The sequence below is a fragment of the Gallinula chloropus genome (assembly GCF_964237585.1).
Source record: "Gallinula chloropus genome assembly, chromosome: 1".
NCBI classification, from domain to species: Eukaryota; Metazoa; Chordata; class Aves; order Gruiformes; family Rallidae; genus Gallinula; species Gallinula chloropus.
The window spans coordinates 87,124,033-87,143,535 of NC_140085.1; the positions used below are offsets into that span (position 1 = coordinate 87,124,033).

The 19,503-nt window shown below is 36.7% G+C and overlaps 1 protein-coding gene across 2 annotated transcripts in view; it reads right to left on the reverse strand.

Annotated features, from left to right (window-relative positions):
• Positions 1-19,503, reverse strand: part of STXBP5L (syntaxin binding protein 5L) — a gene marked incomplete at both ends in the record, with an annotated part of 196,325 nt that overhangs the window by 109,936 nt on the left and 66,886 nt on the right. For both annotated transcript variants that reach the window (XM_084276050.1, XM_084276049.1), the window contains 2 exons: positions 9,559-9,659; positions 11,596-11,677. In XM_084276050.1, the coding sequence (XP_084132176.1) occupies positions 9,559-9,659; positions 11,596-11,677 (183 nt within the window). The remainder of the gene's footprint in view (positions 1-9,558; positions 9,660-11,595; positions 11,678-19,503) is intronic.

The following is a 19,503-nucleotide window of genomic DNA, read 5'->3' on the forward strand; positions in this document are numbered from 1 at the left end:
TGCAAGTTCTGGCAGAGGCTTGCTCCAACATGGGGTCACAGCATCTTCTGTATATCTCCACCTGCTCCAGCATGGGGCCTCTCCACAGGCTGCATGTGGGGTTTCTGCTCCCCATCCTCTCCCATGGGCTGCAGGGGGACAGCCTGCTCCAGCATGGTCTTCTCTGTGGGCTGCAGGGGAATCTTTCTCTCTGGCGGCACCTGGGGTGCCTCCTCCCCCCTTCACTGCCCTTGGTACCTGCACAGCTCCTTACATCTCCTCACTCCCTTCTCTGGTGGCAAGGAGTGGCTGCTTGTGAGGTTTTTTTCTCCTAAATATGATTCCCATAGGTGGTGTGACCGTCGCTGATGGGCTCGGCCTTGGTCAGCAACAACTCCAGCCTTGAGCTGGCTGCTGTTTGCTCTGGGGGACCTGCAGAGAGCTTCTGGCTGCTTCTTGCAGGAGCCACCCCTGCAGCCCCCTCCTCCACCAGAACCCAGCCACACAAAACTGCAACACTATCCAAACCTGGCCTTCAAGCAATTTGGCAATACAATATAACACATTACCCTGTGTTTTCTTAAAAAAGCAGAAATCTACTGACAAACATGCTTTATTTCCTATGAAGCATTAGAAACAACAAACATTTCTCAGCATATGAACTAAAGTTCTGTAGTGTACAGCAACATTACGGCTGCTGCTGAGAGTTAAAGGATTTTTTCCTGAAGAAAGCAAGCAATGCACAAGTTAGGCACACCACCAGAGGTGGCCAGGTGACGTCAAAAAATTAAGTAATTCAGAATGTGTATACTGTGCTAATGTTATTATTGCATATTTTAAAGTCTGATTATGGAAATAGAAGCTTTACGTACAGAACAGTGTAAAAATAGATCTTAAATCTCTTAAACAGCTTTATTTGCCTTCAGATAAGTTCTTTAGCTAGCAGGTATAAAACCAGATACTGTGGTATAATGCACTTAAGGACATTTTTAATTGAAACGGAAAATAATATTGGCAGACTCCTGGTGGAGACTAAAAACTACTTTGGGGGAAGACTGTAAAAATCACCATTAAAAAAAGAACACAGATTCTAAAATTCAAGGTTGGATTTGGATATAAACAGAGATCTTTTTAATATTCTAGAATGAAAAATATTACCAGAACTTCTGCAATTTTAAGAGTGATGACTGCATTGTGTTCAGATTAGAAAACAGGTATTGCTAATAATTGGAGGTCTAGATATTCCTGGAAATTACAACTGAGAGATTTCTCTTATAAACAGTCAATGAATTAATAAGAGGTGATGTTATTTTAGAATAATATACCCGCTGGTGTAATTTAAGCATGGTGAAATCAACCTAGTTTTAAACTAGCCAGCTTAACTTCTTGCAAAACTTTCTCTACAGTGGCACATGTCAGATTGCATTATAAATCCCACCCAGGAATGCAGGCATAAAAAAAAATAATAAAAAGTTATATAAAGTCATATTGTCCTCTATGCTACTGTGACTGTAATGTTAATACTAACTGCTCAAATATACTTTAAAAAATACTGTAAGTTTTGGAGTTTGAAAAGGACAAATTTTGAAAAGCTGTGGTAAAATAGGGAAGGTAGGTTTTATCAAAGGTAGACTATTCCATGATGGATTCCAATTGCAGGATATCTACAGTATGTCAAAATTAAATGCATCATTTATAAAAACCATCGCAATAACTTCTGTTTTTAATGTCTGTTTTCCACTTGATTTTACTGAAAAGGAAATATTTCATTGGATATTTGAGGGATTCTCAAGTATCAGTTTTACAGCTGATCTTGGTTCTAATGCTAATGAAACCTCTCAGGGACACAATATTATAGAGAAAGGACAATTTGCAAGAGTAAAAGAAACAGAATGAAATTCAAAATGCAAAGGGCAAGGCCTCAAACTTCAAAGAATAAGAACTTCCACTTTAGGGTTGGAACTCAGGATACAGAAATGATGGAAAGAGATAATTTCCTTTTTGCTTGTCTCATTTTGCTTTCACTGTTAAAGGATATCGCTGCAAAGCAGCATATTCCCTGCTAGCTAGATATACACCAGTGAAGAGGTGTAATGGGTTTATTAGTCAATCACAGCAAGACCACTATCACTGATAAGGTGAAGCCATGTAAAAGGAAGACATTATTATGATATGCACCAGTAAACATATTCCTGCAGAGATTACAAAAGAAAATGGTAATGCCTGTGCTCCCAGAACAGATGGGACCCTCTCTAGATAGAATATGTTTCCTTGTGTAATCATCAGCTCAGCAAGAACTGGTATGAGAAGAAAGGCCAAAGAAAAGAAAAGGGAACGAAGACACAAATTTACAAAGGAAAACAGAGAATCTTGATTTTTGTAGTGAAAAAGAAGGAAAAAGCAGATTGTGAATGGATATGAATGAGCTGTTTAACTGCAAAGTAGAGAGACAAATTATTTAAAATGTCTGACAATGTAGAGACCAGAATATCAGAATAAATGGGTATAAAAGCATCATAAAAATAAATTTAATCTTGAAGACAGAAGGTTTCTTGACATCAGCAGGACAAAATTAGCATGGAACAGTTTTCCATAATAGGAAGAACAGTGTCCTTAAGCTTGAATAGTGATATGATAGTGTCATGATCCTGACCAGAAGGCCTTTGCATGCAAAGGAATTAGTGATCTGTGCAGCAGTTAACCTGAGCCTGTGCTGGCTGGTGTACAGGGCGGCCTTCAGGCTGCCTCGTGCCGCAGGACAGGCTCAGCTCCTGCTAACAGCAGAGCCGCAGGCAGGTCCCACTTGGCGACTGCACCATCTGCATGGTACCTTTACCTAAGAGTGCAGCAGGAAGTTTTAGTGTGAATGTCCTTTCTGTTTTACACTAGCAATAAGGAATGCATTTGTTTTCCTATCAGAGAAATCCCATAATAACTTGAAGGATCAAAATGGGATACCCCTATGTATGGATGGGGTCTGCACAGCCTACTGGCTGGAAGCCTATTTGATGCTGCACAACTTGGTGTTCGCAGCATCTATAGGGATGTAAGATGATCTTGAGTACTATTCTCTTGTAGTTGATAGTGCTAGCTCTAATCAATAACATTTTGAATGATACCTTACAGAGTCTGAGTGCCTTTCTTATGGGATCATAAGGGACCAGCATCTCTTGATGCAAAACACAATCAGCTTGTTCATTATGTAGAAGTAGATATAAGAGTTGTCTGGTCTGCAACTGCAGGGAACTAGATTGAGAAGTTCCCTTCAACTCCAATCCATAAGGTCCACATATTTAAGATGTATTTAAAAGAAAATATTATGGATTACATGAATTTTCATTCTACTTTACCGGAATTCCATAATCACATAAATCTAATTAAAACTGCTGCTCCCTTGGTAGCAACAAGTTAATCTATCTTTTGTATGTTTTGCTCTTTCTTGATTGTTTAGCTAATGCATACTGAAGAAAAAAAAACAAATCCCAAACTCCAAAATGCTTGTCTAGACTTCTTTTTATGACAAAGACATTCACCATTTCAACTAGGTTGTATACCACCCTTCCAGGATGAGTGTATGGCTTTCAATAATCCTATGGATCAAGCATACTAAGAAATTTTCCATAACATAACACAAGACTGGAAAAAAGAATGTAATGTTGTGATTTTGAATTTATTTTATTTTTAAATGGAGAAGGCAGAGGTGTTTAGTAATCACATCAACATAATTTGGGTTGGTCCCAACTTGGTATCCAGTCTTTTGCCTGTCTGAACTGACATCTGACAAAATTTGCTTTCCTGCCCTGCAGTACTAATGCACAGCCCTATAGACCTGAAGTTCTTTATGAGCTTCAGAAACCTTCCCACACTCAATAACTGCATGCAAACAAAATTAATTGGTTACTGAAACACCTAAGCATAATTCTTTAAAAAGTGACAAATGCTGAGGCAAGACCATACCACACACATTTAATATTTACCTTGCATGTTTGAGATCTGTGCTGTCTTCATAAAAAAAAAAAAACACACACACAAAAAAGAAAAGAATCTGCACAAAGAAGTTTTGTGAAAAGAATTTTTTCAAGATGTGGAGGTGAATAGCAATCAACAGGATACTTTCCATGCTTTCCTCATTTTTTTCCATCATCAGCCTAAAAACGTTTAAATCCTTTCCACAATCTGTCTCTCAGGGTAAAAGACAGGCAGGATTATACTGTGAAATATCATGTTGTATCTGAATTCTGTGATTTTTCTGTACAGCTAAATGCTGCACCACACCATGTAATCAGAACCTATTTTGCACTGTAGCATGACCGTGCAACTGCACTGGGCCTATGAACTACTTTTCATGCTCGATGAGGAGCCTCTGACTAGTTTGAAAGCATATAAAGAGTTTGCATTTAGACAATATTAACCAGGAGGCTCGCTTATGAGTGGGCAACCACAGGAATTTAGTTCCTTGAACAGCCAATGAGACATCATCTTAGTAATTCACAAATCCCTACTGCTGAGACTGCACAGCCAGTCACCAGTATTACTTCAGTAACATCTTGCTGTCATTTAGATGAGGTAAACTCTTAATAACACAGGATACAAAATCCCACAAGACAGGTAGACAAAGATACAGCTGCTCTCAGGAAAGAATATAGACCAACACACAAAAGAAAAGTCAGCAGATCAAAAAATATCCTTTTTCTCTCCTTGCTTCCTAGCACTGCGGTACCACTTTCAAGAACCTTGTTCAAATACTGCAAAAATTTCAAGTTTCTAATTTGCAGTAAGTTACAGCTGACTGAGATCATTGCTTTAAAAGGCTCCTCTTCTCTGTGCCAGCATACCCTTAACAGAAGAAAGTGTTCCAGATCAAAGCCCCAAAGCCAGTTAATACAGATTGTGTCACCTGATGGTTCCCCTGCAGAAGGACATTTATAGTACCGGTACGGCATTTGTGCAGAGTGCATGCAGACGGATTTAAAGACCCAGCAGAACTTGCACACTGTGCTCTGGTCTGCTAAGTACCAGTGGATAAACTCTTGCAGTGCTGTTGGCTTACTTGTAACACGCCAGTCAGCACGGGCTAAAAGAAGGGCTAACCCACATGTCAGTCAACACAGTGAATTAGCTCAGCTTCAGAGTAACAGGCCATGAACCGTGTTCAAATGTGAAACTAATGCACGCAGGCCTAAATGACCTGGATTTCACACTGTAATCCTTGCTGGTTTTTCCTATCCCAGTTGCACTGTGCTGTAACAGAAGTATGTAAACTGTTGTATATTCAAAGCTCTACTTGCTGAAGCCTGCTCTGACTGCATTAAAAAAAAACCAACAAGGCCTATAAGAGTTTTCAGGGGTTTAGATTAATCATTATGTTTCTTGCAGTGTCTAGTTCCAGTAGCCAAGTTACTTATTTTGCCTGAAACATCTACCGAAGATGAATCTGGCATCTCTATGACATCAAAGAAGGAAAAGGAAGGATTAACATAAGGAACATAACCATACCCTTCCAAAGTACTGGAGAGATTCTTATGGAGTGTTTCCAGAGGTTAAAGTGCTTTACCTGTGTTTTGTATTTGTAAATGGAACAGAAATTGATATATTATCAACCATATTCCACTGTCAAGTATGGCTTTGAATAACTGTGTTACCATTACAGCTCTTAGTATGGAGCTGACCACTGAAACATATTACTTACATTCACATTTTCCTGAAGGTTCTTAATGCATTGTATTACCTTCTAACTATAGCAATAGAAATTTAAGATGATAACCTTATATTTTGGTAGAAGGCAAAACCATATAATCTGCTAAAAAGTCCATGTAATTAAGACTATAGAACAAAAATAAGTTTGCCATTATGTCTCATTCTTCAGTGTTCCTTCTACACTTGCTCTTGAGAGACACAGTAAAGGAGCAGTGAACTATCATAGCCAAGTTAATTTTGTTAATACTGCATCAACATATCCCAGAATTATTTGAGCAACACAACACTATTCTAGAAGAAAGCTTGTTGCTAAGAACATACCATATAAAATCCTTCACAAGAAGAAAAATAGTTTAACAATAGAAGACAACGAATCTGGAGAAGTTGCAAACTATGACCAAATGGATACAAAAGTAAATATTTTTAGTGAAGTATTATTTATAAACTGTCCAGCGCCTTAATACTGAACACTACATGACAAGTGGAATATAACCAGTGTGCTGCAAACCTATTTACAAACTAGATTTGTGTTTGTATTTAAGAGTTCTTTGCTTTTTACATCTATGTTGTCACCAACACCCGAGGAAAAGAACGAACATGGTTTTGATTTTTGTGGGAGGGAGTATATATATACGCTTGGGAAAATTTGACTCAAGTAGTTGCATAAACATATACATAAACATAAACACTGCTAAGAGCAGATTTCAGTCCATTACCCTGCAATCTTAAATATCAAGAAACAGAAGCAAATTACAAATTAAACAGTTCAACCACATGAAGACTGTTGCACTGAGTAATAGCCGAAGAGTTAAGCAGCATTTATCCACCTAACAGAATCCAACAGCTGTATGGTTCATGCATCAAATATTTTAAAAACTCAGAATAAACGAGTTCTACATGAAAGCTAATTAACTGAAGTCAAATTAATCAAGAATCTGGACTAGCACAATGATCTTCCTCATCAAAAGCAGATAACATATTAGAAATTCAAGTAATTAAGTGCATCATATTGCATCACTTCATGAAGTAAATATCCCAATTGTTGAGCAAATAATTTGGAAATAAACCATGTATCAAGAAGACAAATAATGAATAAAATTTCAATTTTTATAAATCCTCAAGAGAGACATGCAAATAAGGGAATTTGAAGCAACAGTATGCTCCATTTTCAAAGGAAAACTGGATCTCAATAATTTTTAGTTTTGTTCTGTAAAAGCTGTCTAATTCATAATTCAATTTAATTTTAAAATAGTGTGGTTGTAAGAACGAGTGTTTCCCTGTGTAAACACTTCTCTGTATAAGCTAAACATGCATCAGTATTTTATAAAGTGTTCTTTGTCAACAAGCACTTCTCCCCATTTAAGAAATAAGAAAACCAGCTCATTTGTTGGTTCACAAGTGTTAAACACGACAAAAGAGCCTTTCTCTCTAAATTATGATTCTTGCTTTCCCTCAATCTCCCTCTGCAAGATTAGAGAGTGAAAATATTTTTTAATTCTTCCAACAGTGAAGATGGGCCTTTGAATTTCTTGAAGAAAATAAATTATCTTGCTGCCTTAACATCCTCCTAATTTCCCCTTACATACATTTAACATAAATTTCTTATAGCTAAGGCAACCATTACTTGCTCTTTCTCTGAGCATCACAGAATCCGTAACTTCTGTGCTCAAACACAAAAAAATGTATTCAGAAAAAAGTTCAATGCTCTATTTCAGATTTAACTGTAAAACATATATACAGAGAAGTGTTCCATGCTAATGAGAGGGTTAGTGAGGGGTTTAGCGTTACTTTTTTGCTACTTGGCTAGAGCTTATGTTGAATTTTACTTACTAAATGTTTAATCATGTTTAGAAAAACGCAAGTTAGATCATTTGAAATTAATTGACATGTATGTGAGACGAAAATAAAATAAAAATTAAGAGATTTTGTTCTGGAACCAAGTGCTTAAATACAACCCCCCCCCCCAAAACTTAGGGGTGGTTCTAGAGAATCCTGAGAAGAAAAGGACTGCCTATAAACCTCACTGAAAATTTTATTAAATAATTTTAAAATGGGGTTAGTTATTTGACAGTATTATATAGCAATGCATCAGGATATTTACCTCATAGCCTTTGATATACTAATAAAATTATTTAAATGGAAGTGATTGCACCAGTTACTTAAAATATTCATAAAATAGCTTTTTTTTTTTTTTGCTTGTAACATACAGTCTTTCCCAAAAGGCAGTATAGCTAGCTATGTAATTGTTACAAATAGCTACATCCTCAGATTCTTTTTAAACTTCAGTTCAAAAATGTCATTATATGATACTTGGTTTTATGCCAAGGTTTTCATTACTCTGAACAACATGTTTCCAAATATTTTGTTCAATGCTTTAGGCTGTCAGAAGCAAAAAAAAATTTAGGTAATGTCATGACAAACATTTTGCTTGTAGCAAAGCCCAAATGGGTGTGAGTTCATCAAGAGATTCTGGTAAAATTCTGACCAAGATACCATGTGTGCCTCTGAAGAGAAATGATAGGCAAACTGACACTGCATTCTCATAAGCATTGATTCCTTATGTTGTATGGAAAGTTGCTGGCTGGGAGAACTAGAGTAGCTTCTAATGATGTTTATGACAGATTGTGGATAATGTACCTACCTGATGAGAATACCAATATTCAAATATTTCAACATATGTAAAATGATGACTTACTGTCCCAAAGCAGATAGCAAAGGTACATAAAAGTTTTCTTTTTCATCTTCCCTCATGCAGTCCCAAGCCACTTGATAAACTTTTGCTATAGGTTTTAAACCCTGTGGACTTAAGATGTACATTTTCTAAATATTTACATGGAACTTCCCACAAATGTCACTAAGTTGCGAGTTAAGTGAAAACATGTTCATTATTCAGAAATATATCAACAAATAAAAACTCTATTTCGATAATAATTTCCAGATTTGCAGCAGCTAAGCTTTGATGAGCCTGTTTAGTTCATAGGTAGAGCAAAGTACCATACCTTTCATCACTGCAAAAGCATATATAAAAATACCTAGAAGTTGCTCTACCTCAAGAAGTAATATATATACACTAAGAAAATAACAGCATCACTTAAACTTCAAAAAACCCCATACTATGCATTATACCTATGTTTTCAAAAGATGAAATACAGAATAACTATATTGCTCAAGGACTCACAAAAAAAACAACCGCTGCATTAATGCACTGAACCTTGTTCTTCTGACTACTGACCTAATTCTTTTATAGAAACACAGAACTTTTTCTTAATAAAAATAGAGCATTCAAATTCTGTAATACTGTAGCAGGTTCTACTTGGGTGACCAAATACAGATTAAAGTGCTAGGCTTCTGTTTGAGTTTGAAAATTACAACCACTCATTCAATCTATTATTAGTAAGAATTTCTATAGTTTAGTAGTGATAAAGTAAAATTTAGTTTCCTCAGATTTACCATTTATTTCTGCTAAACTTCCAGTATTTCAGAAAAATAAACCCTTTTAAAGACAGAGAAAAGTGTTATTTCCCTGATAAAGCCAGCTGAGGTACTCTGGCTAGTACTGAAGAGCTGATCAACTGAAAGAATTACAGTGCTGATGTCTGGTGTTAAGAAAAACACACTACTGTTCATACCGGCTCATTCAAATAGAAGGTAAAATAAAAAACATCTTGACAAATAGTAGGCAAATTTTTTCTAATTCTGAGAGGCTGTAGAAAAATAAAGTGAAGATTTTTTCCTGTGTAAACAAGACTTGAATAATAGAAGAAATAATTACAAGACAAAACTATATCTTTTTTTAGAAAGGCAAACTAATAAGCTGTTATTAGAAATCAGGAAAGCATTAATATTATTACGAGATTGCTCCTCTGTGTCATATAGTCTTACCTTTCCCTGTTAAATTTCAGAGAATGTAGAATAGCTGGCCGTTTCTGTCGGAGATTCCACAAATGAAGTGCATCATCTGCACTTGCACTGACCAAAGCACCCTAGAGCAGACACAAAATGCAGCACAAAAGATTACTTTTTGGCAGATTCTCTCTTATTCCTAAGTGATCCTCACTGTTAATGATCTGTGTGTAGAAAATGATAACAGTTTATTAAAAATGGTTGCTTTCTTTGATAAAAATATATTCTATCATAAGTGTAAATTTAAATTGATCTGCTAAATGTAAATAGTTTCATTTAGCACAAGATCAGACAAAGTTAAATTAAAATTCCTACAATTTAAAATGCAAAATAAAGCTTTGTACCAAGGCTATAAATGTGAACTCACATATTTCTAAATACGCACAGCAATAAAAAGGAGGACAGACAACATTTTAAAAGGTGTGAAGGATGTATCTAAAGGAAAAAGGGGTTAGTATACACACATACACACAAGTGACAGCACTAAGAACAGTTTAATAGTCATATCAGGACAACATGAATTTCAAAATTAAAACTGTGAAAAGAAGATGAAGGTAAGAGAGTGGGGATCGGTAGCAGAGGGAGAGGACTTAAGAAGAACTAAGAGATGTAGACAAAAGAACAGAGCCTTTATCACACTCAGAAACACTCTGTAGACTGCTTCTGATGCCCCCAAAATGGGCATTTTCCAAGGTCCAGACCTCTATCTGCCTGGACAACTTGAAGTGGACTTCCTCTACTTCCTTCCTACCATCTTTCTCCTAACCATGAAACAGTTGTCCCATGTGAAAATGGACTGCAGGGAGGCTCTCTACTGCCGCTATGGTGGTTTACCACATTTACACCTCAGATCAGGTCTAGTACAAAGGATCAACCCCTGTGTATTACTATGGCAGATAGGAACTAGATATCGCCAAAACATAATTCTGAGAAAGGACAAGAACATAACTGGAAGATTGAATCATATGAACTCTGACTGATAAATTTATCGTTTTTGCATCTTGGACTTCCTTCCTAATCCTGACAACTGTTCTTTTTAATGTTGACATAAATAAAATTTACGAAGGTGGGACTTGTAATCCATGCTTTAATTCTCATCTCCCCAAGAGTTTGTCAGAGAGAAGCTCCACCACAGAAATCAAATTATGTATTATGGGTTCTGCTGGTCACATAATCAGAAGAAAACACTGACTCGAATCTTGGACTCCCTGTTTTCATCTCTGCCTTCCTCTAAAGAATTCTGCTGGACTAAAGTTTTAGTCCTCCGTCCTCAGTTTCTGTGGTTTGGGTAGTTGCTCTCAACAAGTGTAAGAAAAAAAATAAGTTATCTTCCAGGTTTTAAAAAACCCACAAACCTAAAACTCTTTCATTAAAAAGGTCTCATGAGAAGATCTTCATGATTAGAAAGAGGATGCAAAACCACCAAGACTTTCCTTATATCATCGGAGAAAATGAATTAAAAACTAGCTTATACTTTAGCCTAGTTAAGAGGTTCTAGACAAAACCCTGAGATTTATATGGTTCAGAAAGTCTTATTATCTATTACCATTTCCAGAGGTTTTCTGCACAGAGTAAACTATAATCTGTCACCATTTCTTTCTGTTGTCTAAGCTTGATTTTAACAAACCATTTACAAATCTAAGCATGCTGGTTTGATTGATGACCCTTGCAATTGCTTCTCCTTGCTTCAAGTACTAGCATATCCCCAACTATTGAGTTTTCAGCCAGTAACTGTCGATATATTTCCATAGAAAGATTTAACTCATTTATTAATTTTTATTTGGGACAGGACTGTGCAGCATATGTAATAATTTAATGGACTTTACATCTACCTGCACACACTCCTATATTGACTGCCTTTTGCTCCGTACTTTATATTGATGCATACGCAGGAGCATATCACTCACTTGTTGGCATAATTTGTCAATGTGAAAAGTTGTATCGCTCAGTTACAATACACTAATGGACTTACTCAACTAAATTTATACAAAAGAATCAGAATAAATATTTTCTTACCTCATTGATTAAGAACTGGAGCTGCAGGACTGCAGCACCGCTTTCATGTTGGCAGTAGCAATCAACACCAGGCCTGCCCAATCTGTTGCCATCAAAGTCAAGGATTCTAACATTCCTGTTATCACCAGAAATAAAGAGGGGGGGGGAGGAAAACCCCACAAGCTACCAATTAAATTCTAATTAACCTTTAATTAACCTCAGTTCTTCTTGCTTTCTGTAAAACAAAAGAATTCATGCTGACTTTCTAATGTTCTAATTAAAGCACCAACATCATCAGCCTGAAACATGTGCAATTGTGAGTTCTTGCCTGGGTTTTTTTGCCTATGAAATAAAGTACATGAATTAACACAAAAGCTCAGCAGGATGCATCTAAAATTTCTTTTTATCCCTTATTGGTTCATACAACCCGTGAATGTATCTAATTTTTGTACTTATCAAAACATCATAAAATTAATAATTTAAGAATAAGGTCAGGAACACAGTTCTGTAGCAGACGTTCTTTTTTAAATCTGAGAAAATGCTTTTTAGAGTGAGTCATTTAACACTTACATAAAAGCGCACATGTAGCTATTGCTCCCCGTATCATCAAGAGAAACACAATGCACTGCTATGCAGTTACCCCAATCTATTTATCAACTACGTTCCTGGTCCAACCTCCAGTTCAAGTGAAACCACAGTTACACTGCTGCTGGCAACCCATCTACTGCACTTGGAATCAACATCGACACACTGCTTTGCAGCACTGTCTTGCTGTCTGGATAGATCATGAATGTAGCTTTCGAGCTGTTCTCTTTCAGTCTTTTCCTCTGCACACTAAATTGCCATCTCCCTCACTTAAGTGAATACCTTTCCCATCTCAGTCAGACACTTTAACAAGAAACTGTTGCTCCAGAAAATTATTAAAAATAAAAAATAAAGCAAGAAATATATTATTATAATGAAAGATTATATATATATATGAAACATATTATCAACTATGTTGTATGAAACAAGTGAAACACCTCTAAATCCAAGATTATGATGAGGAACAAGACTTTACAACATAAATTCCTATCTACTTGCTACATATGATCATACTACTGGAAAATCCTGAACAGAAATCCCAACTCTCTTCCTATACTGCAGACAAATGTCAAGATCTTTATTCCCTCTTTCATAAGTAAAGAGACTTGCAGCAAACTATTCTGAAATTGGCCTCAGGGAAGTAAAGACCATTGATTAGCAAATTTGAGGGTTAAAACTTTAAATTATTAAGTAATTACTTCTCCATCGGTTAAATGAGTAGTTTAATTGAAACAACTGGCCTTGAGAGACCTGAGCTCTACTCCTGACTTTGTCAACCTGTCTACTGGATAACCTTAGAGAAAAAAAAAATAAAGAGTATATTTTCTACCCTGTGCCTTCAATTCCCTATTTGAAAGCTAGACAGAGAGATTTACAAAAGAATACAGTGTCTTCTTTGACAGTCATTTCAATGTAATGGTATCTATGGATGAAAAGCTGTGTATAAAACATCATCACTACATTAGAGGACAGCAAAGTAGAGAAAAAAAATCTAAGTAATTCTATTTGCCCCTTGATCCCAAACTGTAGTCCTGAACACAGTCATAACCCACAGAGTAATAAAAAACAGTGCCTCATTTAAACAAACTATTTAAAATGGGAAATAAAGATATATGGTAGTCTAGGATACTTTTTAAGGGTTGATGGTAATCCTCTGGTCCATTCTGAATGGAGTGCTCTGTGGCATTCTGTACTGTTTCACACTACTTCTTGTAAGGTAAGAGGCGGCAAGATTGGTGCCAAAACCAAGCAATCAACCAACCCACAGGATTTCAAACTGAGTGGTAGTTTTTAGATGTGTTTTCCCTTTAGCTTGAACTTTATATTCAGTATAAATACTTGGCACCAGCTAATGATAGTCCGTAATGAAAATTACGCTAGCATTGCCCTGATTAAGCAGTTGTCACCTTCAGCATCAGTATCACACTAAATTAGTTTTCTACGAAGCATCCTAACAAAGTAGATTATTTATTTCAGCATATCCCAAACAAACAAAGCACTCTCCAATAATTCACACTTATTTGCATAAGTGTTCACCCTGAAATACTTCACAGATTACTAAAATAAGAGAGAAATGGTGCCGTCTGCTTCAGTCTGGCCAATTGCCCTGAAGTAAAGACGGATGCTGAAATAGCAGCATTATCACTGATTGCTGGTGGTTTTCAAATATGGTGAAGGACCTTCCAGCAGAAGGAGATGAAGAGATATGATGACTTGGCACATGTTCTTGGCACTTCAGCCCATCTTCTGTAAATTCTGCACTTTGTTGCCAAGCATGGAGAAGTACAACGTTATCTCATGAAATTTTTTCATACCAGTGTACTTCACCAGGACATGCAGCAAAAGCAGATACAGTACAGGCTTTGGACTGAACTTTTTAACTTTTGCTTTTTTATTTAATAATGAGTCTGCTATTGGGGAGACTGGACTATCTCTGAAGACACTAAGAAAAGGGAGGACTAATACAGATGCATCCGAATACCTCAAAGTAGATGTCATAGGTTCTGAAGGTAAAAGCCAGACTTTATCTTCTTTCTCTTAACAGAATGTTGGGGCTCCCAGGGGCCTTCATAGCTATGCCAGATTATTTTAATTTATACATAAAAGGGGAAAAGATGAAAACTAAGTCTGCATGTCTGTTGGGATCCAGAGTGAAAGAAGTAGAATCAGAACTATGCACATCAAGCAGTGAAGGCGTGAGAGTAGTTAACATTCTAACAGAGCAATATACTTTCTGAAAACAACATTCAATCCTGGTTTTAAGATCTGTATATATGAAATCAGATATTTTGTTCTGTATTTACTTGAAAGCAAAAGTTTTTCATAGACCACTTCAACACCCTGTTCTTCCAAAGTTTATCATTATTTCAGGAAAAAAAACCCAAAACAATCAGTTGTTAGGATGGCTAATTTTAAATACCTGTATTCCACTTCCAAGATGTAGACTTCCATGGTAGCATAATACATTACTAACAATGAATGAACATTTTCAATTCTTGGGCCATTCCATCACAAATTGAAGAAAATTTCCATTTCCCAATATTATAATTTGATTAAGATTTTCCCTCTAAATCTTTTTGGTCACTTATATAAAGATCAGTAAATATTTATGTGATATTCTCATGTCATATCCATCTTATAGTATCTTGAATGCCTGATGACAGAGCACACGCATATGTGGGTATATTTTACTGGAAACCAAAGTTGCCAGTGAATATCTACATACATAGGAGTGGTATCAATGGGCAAAGGTTCTCATAAGCATCACCTACAACCAAACTTTCCACAGCAGCCACACCTTTCTTATTCCATGAAATATTTAAATATGATGCCTCATTCTTCTCAGAGGTGAGTACTGATGGAATCCGAAGACATGAAAGTCTTGAGTATTTGCTGAGAACTAAAAGTGCAGATATTGCTGCCTTCTGGAGTTGAGACTACTGTTACCTGCAACAGCTACTTAACTTTTTAGGACCTGTGTGTACAAAGGTAAGACATGTTTTTCATCATTAAGATGGGTGATTCTTTAGTAGGGTGAAATCCAAGTGTTTTCAGATTAAATCTTTGTGCAATAACAAGAACTGTAGTCTGTTTTGATTCTCCTTGCAAGGCTGAGGATCTGAAGACATGGTATTAAAAAAGATTTCCTGCCAAGGCATGCCAAACATCTAATAAATATCCCCTGTCAAGTAAAAAAATTAACAAAAAAACCTACATACAGCACCTTTTGAAACCAAACCGCTTCTGTAGAAGAATATGACACCAAGCTATGGAAAAAAGCAACTCTTTTACTACTTAACTAACTACTTCTGTGGCTAAAAACAATCTTATGTACAGAAATGACCACCAAAGTAAGGAGTAATAATTATTAAACACAAACTATAATCTCACACCCACTGTATTATTAAAAGACACACATCAAAATCATAGAATCTCCTGGGTTGGAAGAGAACCTTTAGATCATTGAGTTCAAACACAGACTAACCCTGCCTAGTCCACCTCTAGATCATGTCCTTAAGGACGATATCTATACGCCTTTTAAATAGCTCCAAGGATGGTGAGTCCATCACCTTCCTGGGCAGCCTATTCCAATGTTTGGCAAACCTTTCAGTAAAGAAATTCTTCTTGATATCTCCCTTAGTGCAATTCCAACCCATTCCCTCTCATCCTATTGCTTTTCACTAGAGAGAAGAGACCAAACCCAACATCTCTGCAACTGTCCTTGCAGATAGTTGTAGGGAGCCATAAGGTCTCCCCTCAGCCTCCTTTTCTCAAGACTAAAAAGTCCCAGCTCCCGCAGCTGCTCCTCACAGGACTTGTGCTCAAGACCACCAGCTTCATTACTCTCCTCTGGATGTGCTCCAGCATCAAAATATCCTTCCTGTACTGAGGGGCCCAAAACTGAACACAGTACTCAAGATGTGGCCTCACCAGAGCTGAGTATAATGGAGTTCTCACTTCTCTCCTACTGCTGGTTCCACTGTTCCTGATACAAGCCAGGATGCGGTTGGCCTTCTTGGCTGCCTGGGCACACTGCCAGCTCATGTTCAGACGGCTGTCGACTAATACCACCAGGTCATTCTCCTCCAGGGAGCTCTCCAGGCACTCTGCCCCCAACCTGTAACACTGTCTGGGGTTATTGTGACCAAAGTGTAGAACACAGCACTTGGCCTTGTTGAACCCCATAAAGCTGGACTCTGCCCATCAATCCAGCCTGTCCATGTCCCTCTGCAGAACCATCCTACCTTCCAGCAGATTGACACTCCCACACAATTTGGTGTCATCTGCAAACTTACTAAAGGTGTAGTCAATCTCCTTGCACAGACCATTAATGAAGATGTTAAACAGGACCAGCCCCAGCACCAAGCCCTGGGGAACACCACTTGTGACCTGCCACCAGCTGGATTTAGCTCCATTCCCAAGTCTCTGGGCCTGGATGTCCAGCCAGGCAAACCCCATTTATAGCGTCTTCTTTAAAACATTTGGGAATTGTGGGGAGGTGCAGAAGTAGCTTTGCTGCTTGAAGAAGTCCCATCATCTGATGTACACTCACTTGTACATGTTTGAGTAGGAATATGCAGCACCCTAAGAGCAGATGCATGTGGGCTGGTGTTACTCCATTATATAAACGAACTGTAAAATTGATTTAGCGTGTAACTTGAATATAGGACAGCTTTTTCTTGCAGAAGACCTATTCCACTGGGTTGAGTGATTTATCAGTTTAAAAAGCACCAACTTATTTAACTAAATAATGGAATAATAGAATGGTCAAAGGATTCAACCATACCCTTAACCAACTAAAACCACCAGGTGGTTAATCAGTTGTAGCTATGTCACTGGATGGATTTGGTCAAAAGATAACAATGATGAAAACATCTTCATCATCTAGATTTGCAGTTCTGAGTACAGCTACTTTCAGTTCCTGGAATATGTACTTTTACAGCTCCTTCATGGAATTTCTGTAAGTCTCACATACATTAATTTTCTGTCTAACAAGGAGAGTGCATGTTCTGGTACAAATAAATGCCACAGCTTTGCACTTCAATTGGGCTTCAAACTGAGGGGTTTTTCTCTTTCCATGAGATATTTTATCTTCATTTACACATTTCAAAACAGCAGAGAATCCCTGATTTCTAAAGTATATTGCTGCAGTGTTTAGTTATCCTGAGTATTAAGGATGTCATGCTATAGAATTAAGTCTAGAATCAATACATTTAGCTTCAGTTTCAAGTCTTTGGATCTCATTATGCCTTTCAATGCTATATTAAGTAACTTTATATTAGCAGAAGTTTCCTGCTTTAAAACTGTGACAAAGCTGTTTCTACATAAACCTTCTGTATAAATAACAACAAAAAGCCTTGAGATCTTTTATTCTCTATCACACAGCAGCTTTGTTAGCTTTTGAATAGTTGCTATGTTTTTTCCTATATGTTTTAGAATTTGTTCTCAACTTCTTCCTACTATCAAAAACAGAGCCACATATTTTGGACTCAATCTTCCAAGCCCTACAATTCTGTGATATCATCTTGGTAATGGATTCTTTAATATAATCTAGAAATGTATATAACATTTTATTATTCGTTATATTCAATGTAGTTTTTAATGTGTCTGTGTAACACCTCTTAATTACCTTAGCAAATCAGGAAATCATATTGTTTGTGGGTTTTGATACCTTCATTGCTTTGCAAAAACTAAGCGCCTCCCTACTGAGCTTAATTCTGTTAACTACATGTAGTTCAGCTCGCCAAATTCCTTAAAAAGGACATGGAACCTAATTCTAGTTTTATGGTCTTCTATTTGCTGTCAATTCATGAGACACTGCTTCAAACAGTAAGTTTTAGTGGGGTTTGTTTTAAACATAGGTGTCAGTTTTACAATGAGCTTCATTACGTCTTGAGTTCATTCGCTATTTAGATAAAGAGCCTTTTCATTTACCCTCCAGTATGAAAAGGTGAAATATTGCTGCACTTGCATGTTTCTTAGGATGCTAAACATGATGTGTTTTATAAATACAGACAAACATTTTTGCACCAGTAAGTGTAAGCTTTAGGTCTACAGTGACCTTTGTCTTGTTTATTTTTCTCGACATAGATTTCTCTGTTCATGCATACAAATCATATGAGTCGATCTCAGGAACAGTTAAATATCCATTATGATATATAAAGGCTGAAAAAAAATGTTTTCATCAACTTTAATTTCTTCCAGGTTAAAGCACTTACAGATATCTTCTATTTAATGACAAGTCTCTCTATACAGACTACAGTTGGATAGCTGAATGACTACTATGAAAAATATGATCATTTAGCCAAGTAAAATGCAAACTCACATCAACACTATTCACAATTTTTTGATTCCTATGAATTTAGAAGCTATTTTATTTCCCAAAATATCTACAGATCCCACAAGCATTACCAACACTCATATTTTCACCTCTTTGTGAGACTACCTTCCAAGATCTTTGTCATTTTGGGAATCATCTGTTCCAGAAACTGAATACACATACAATCACCATATGATTGCACTCAATCAACCCTAAACTTGAAATAGCAAAGTGTGAAAATTGTGAAAGATTTTAGCAATGTTTTGCAAATAACATGTAGGTGAATAGTTTCATATTCATGGAATATAAATATTTTTTCATTTCCATTCGTGTGTGTGTGTATATATATAAATTAACAGAAATGGCCTAGCTCTAAATTCACCTCCAAGGGAGCCATTTGGTTACTAATCTGTGGTTGTACTTTTGTAGCAGTAACAAACAACATTAAGAATCTGCATTTACAATGTGTTCCCTCTTTTTTTTTTCCTAGGTAGTCAGAAACCTCCATAAGCTCACTGACACATAAAAAGATGACAGACGATGGGTGCAGAAGTGAGTGAAGAGTGTACTGATCATAATCACAGGGGCTGTTCTTTCAGACAAATGTCCAAATGCAGCCAAAGAGGAGCATATCTGTAAATCTTGTTTACTAACACACCTAGTAAAAAGCTACAGAGAGCATAAGCTGGCAGAGAATGATGCTCTTGTCCTAACGTATACTAGATGCTATGGAAAACTAAACTGAGCCATAATTTGAGGGCTGTGTATCTTCTAACATCCAAAAGTCACTTTAACATCACCAAGAGCCTGCACAGCAACACATAGAGATATAGATAAAAAAATTGATAGCAGAACTGCATTTTATTCAATTTACTGCCTTTTAAGAGGACTATGCAAATGATACCATTTGCTAGCCATCTGTACACACTGGACACAGATGGTAGTCTAACAACATACACTCTCTTACAAAAGAAATCATAGAGGTAGCTTTAACTCAGCCTTATTTTTTTCCTTCTCAGCCTTCA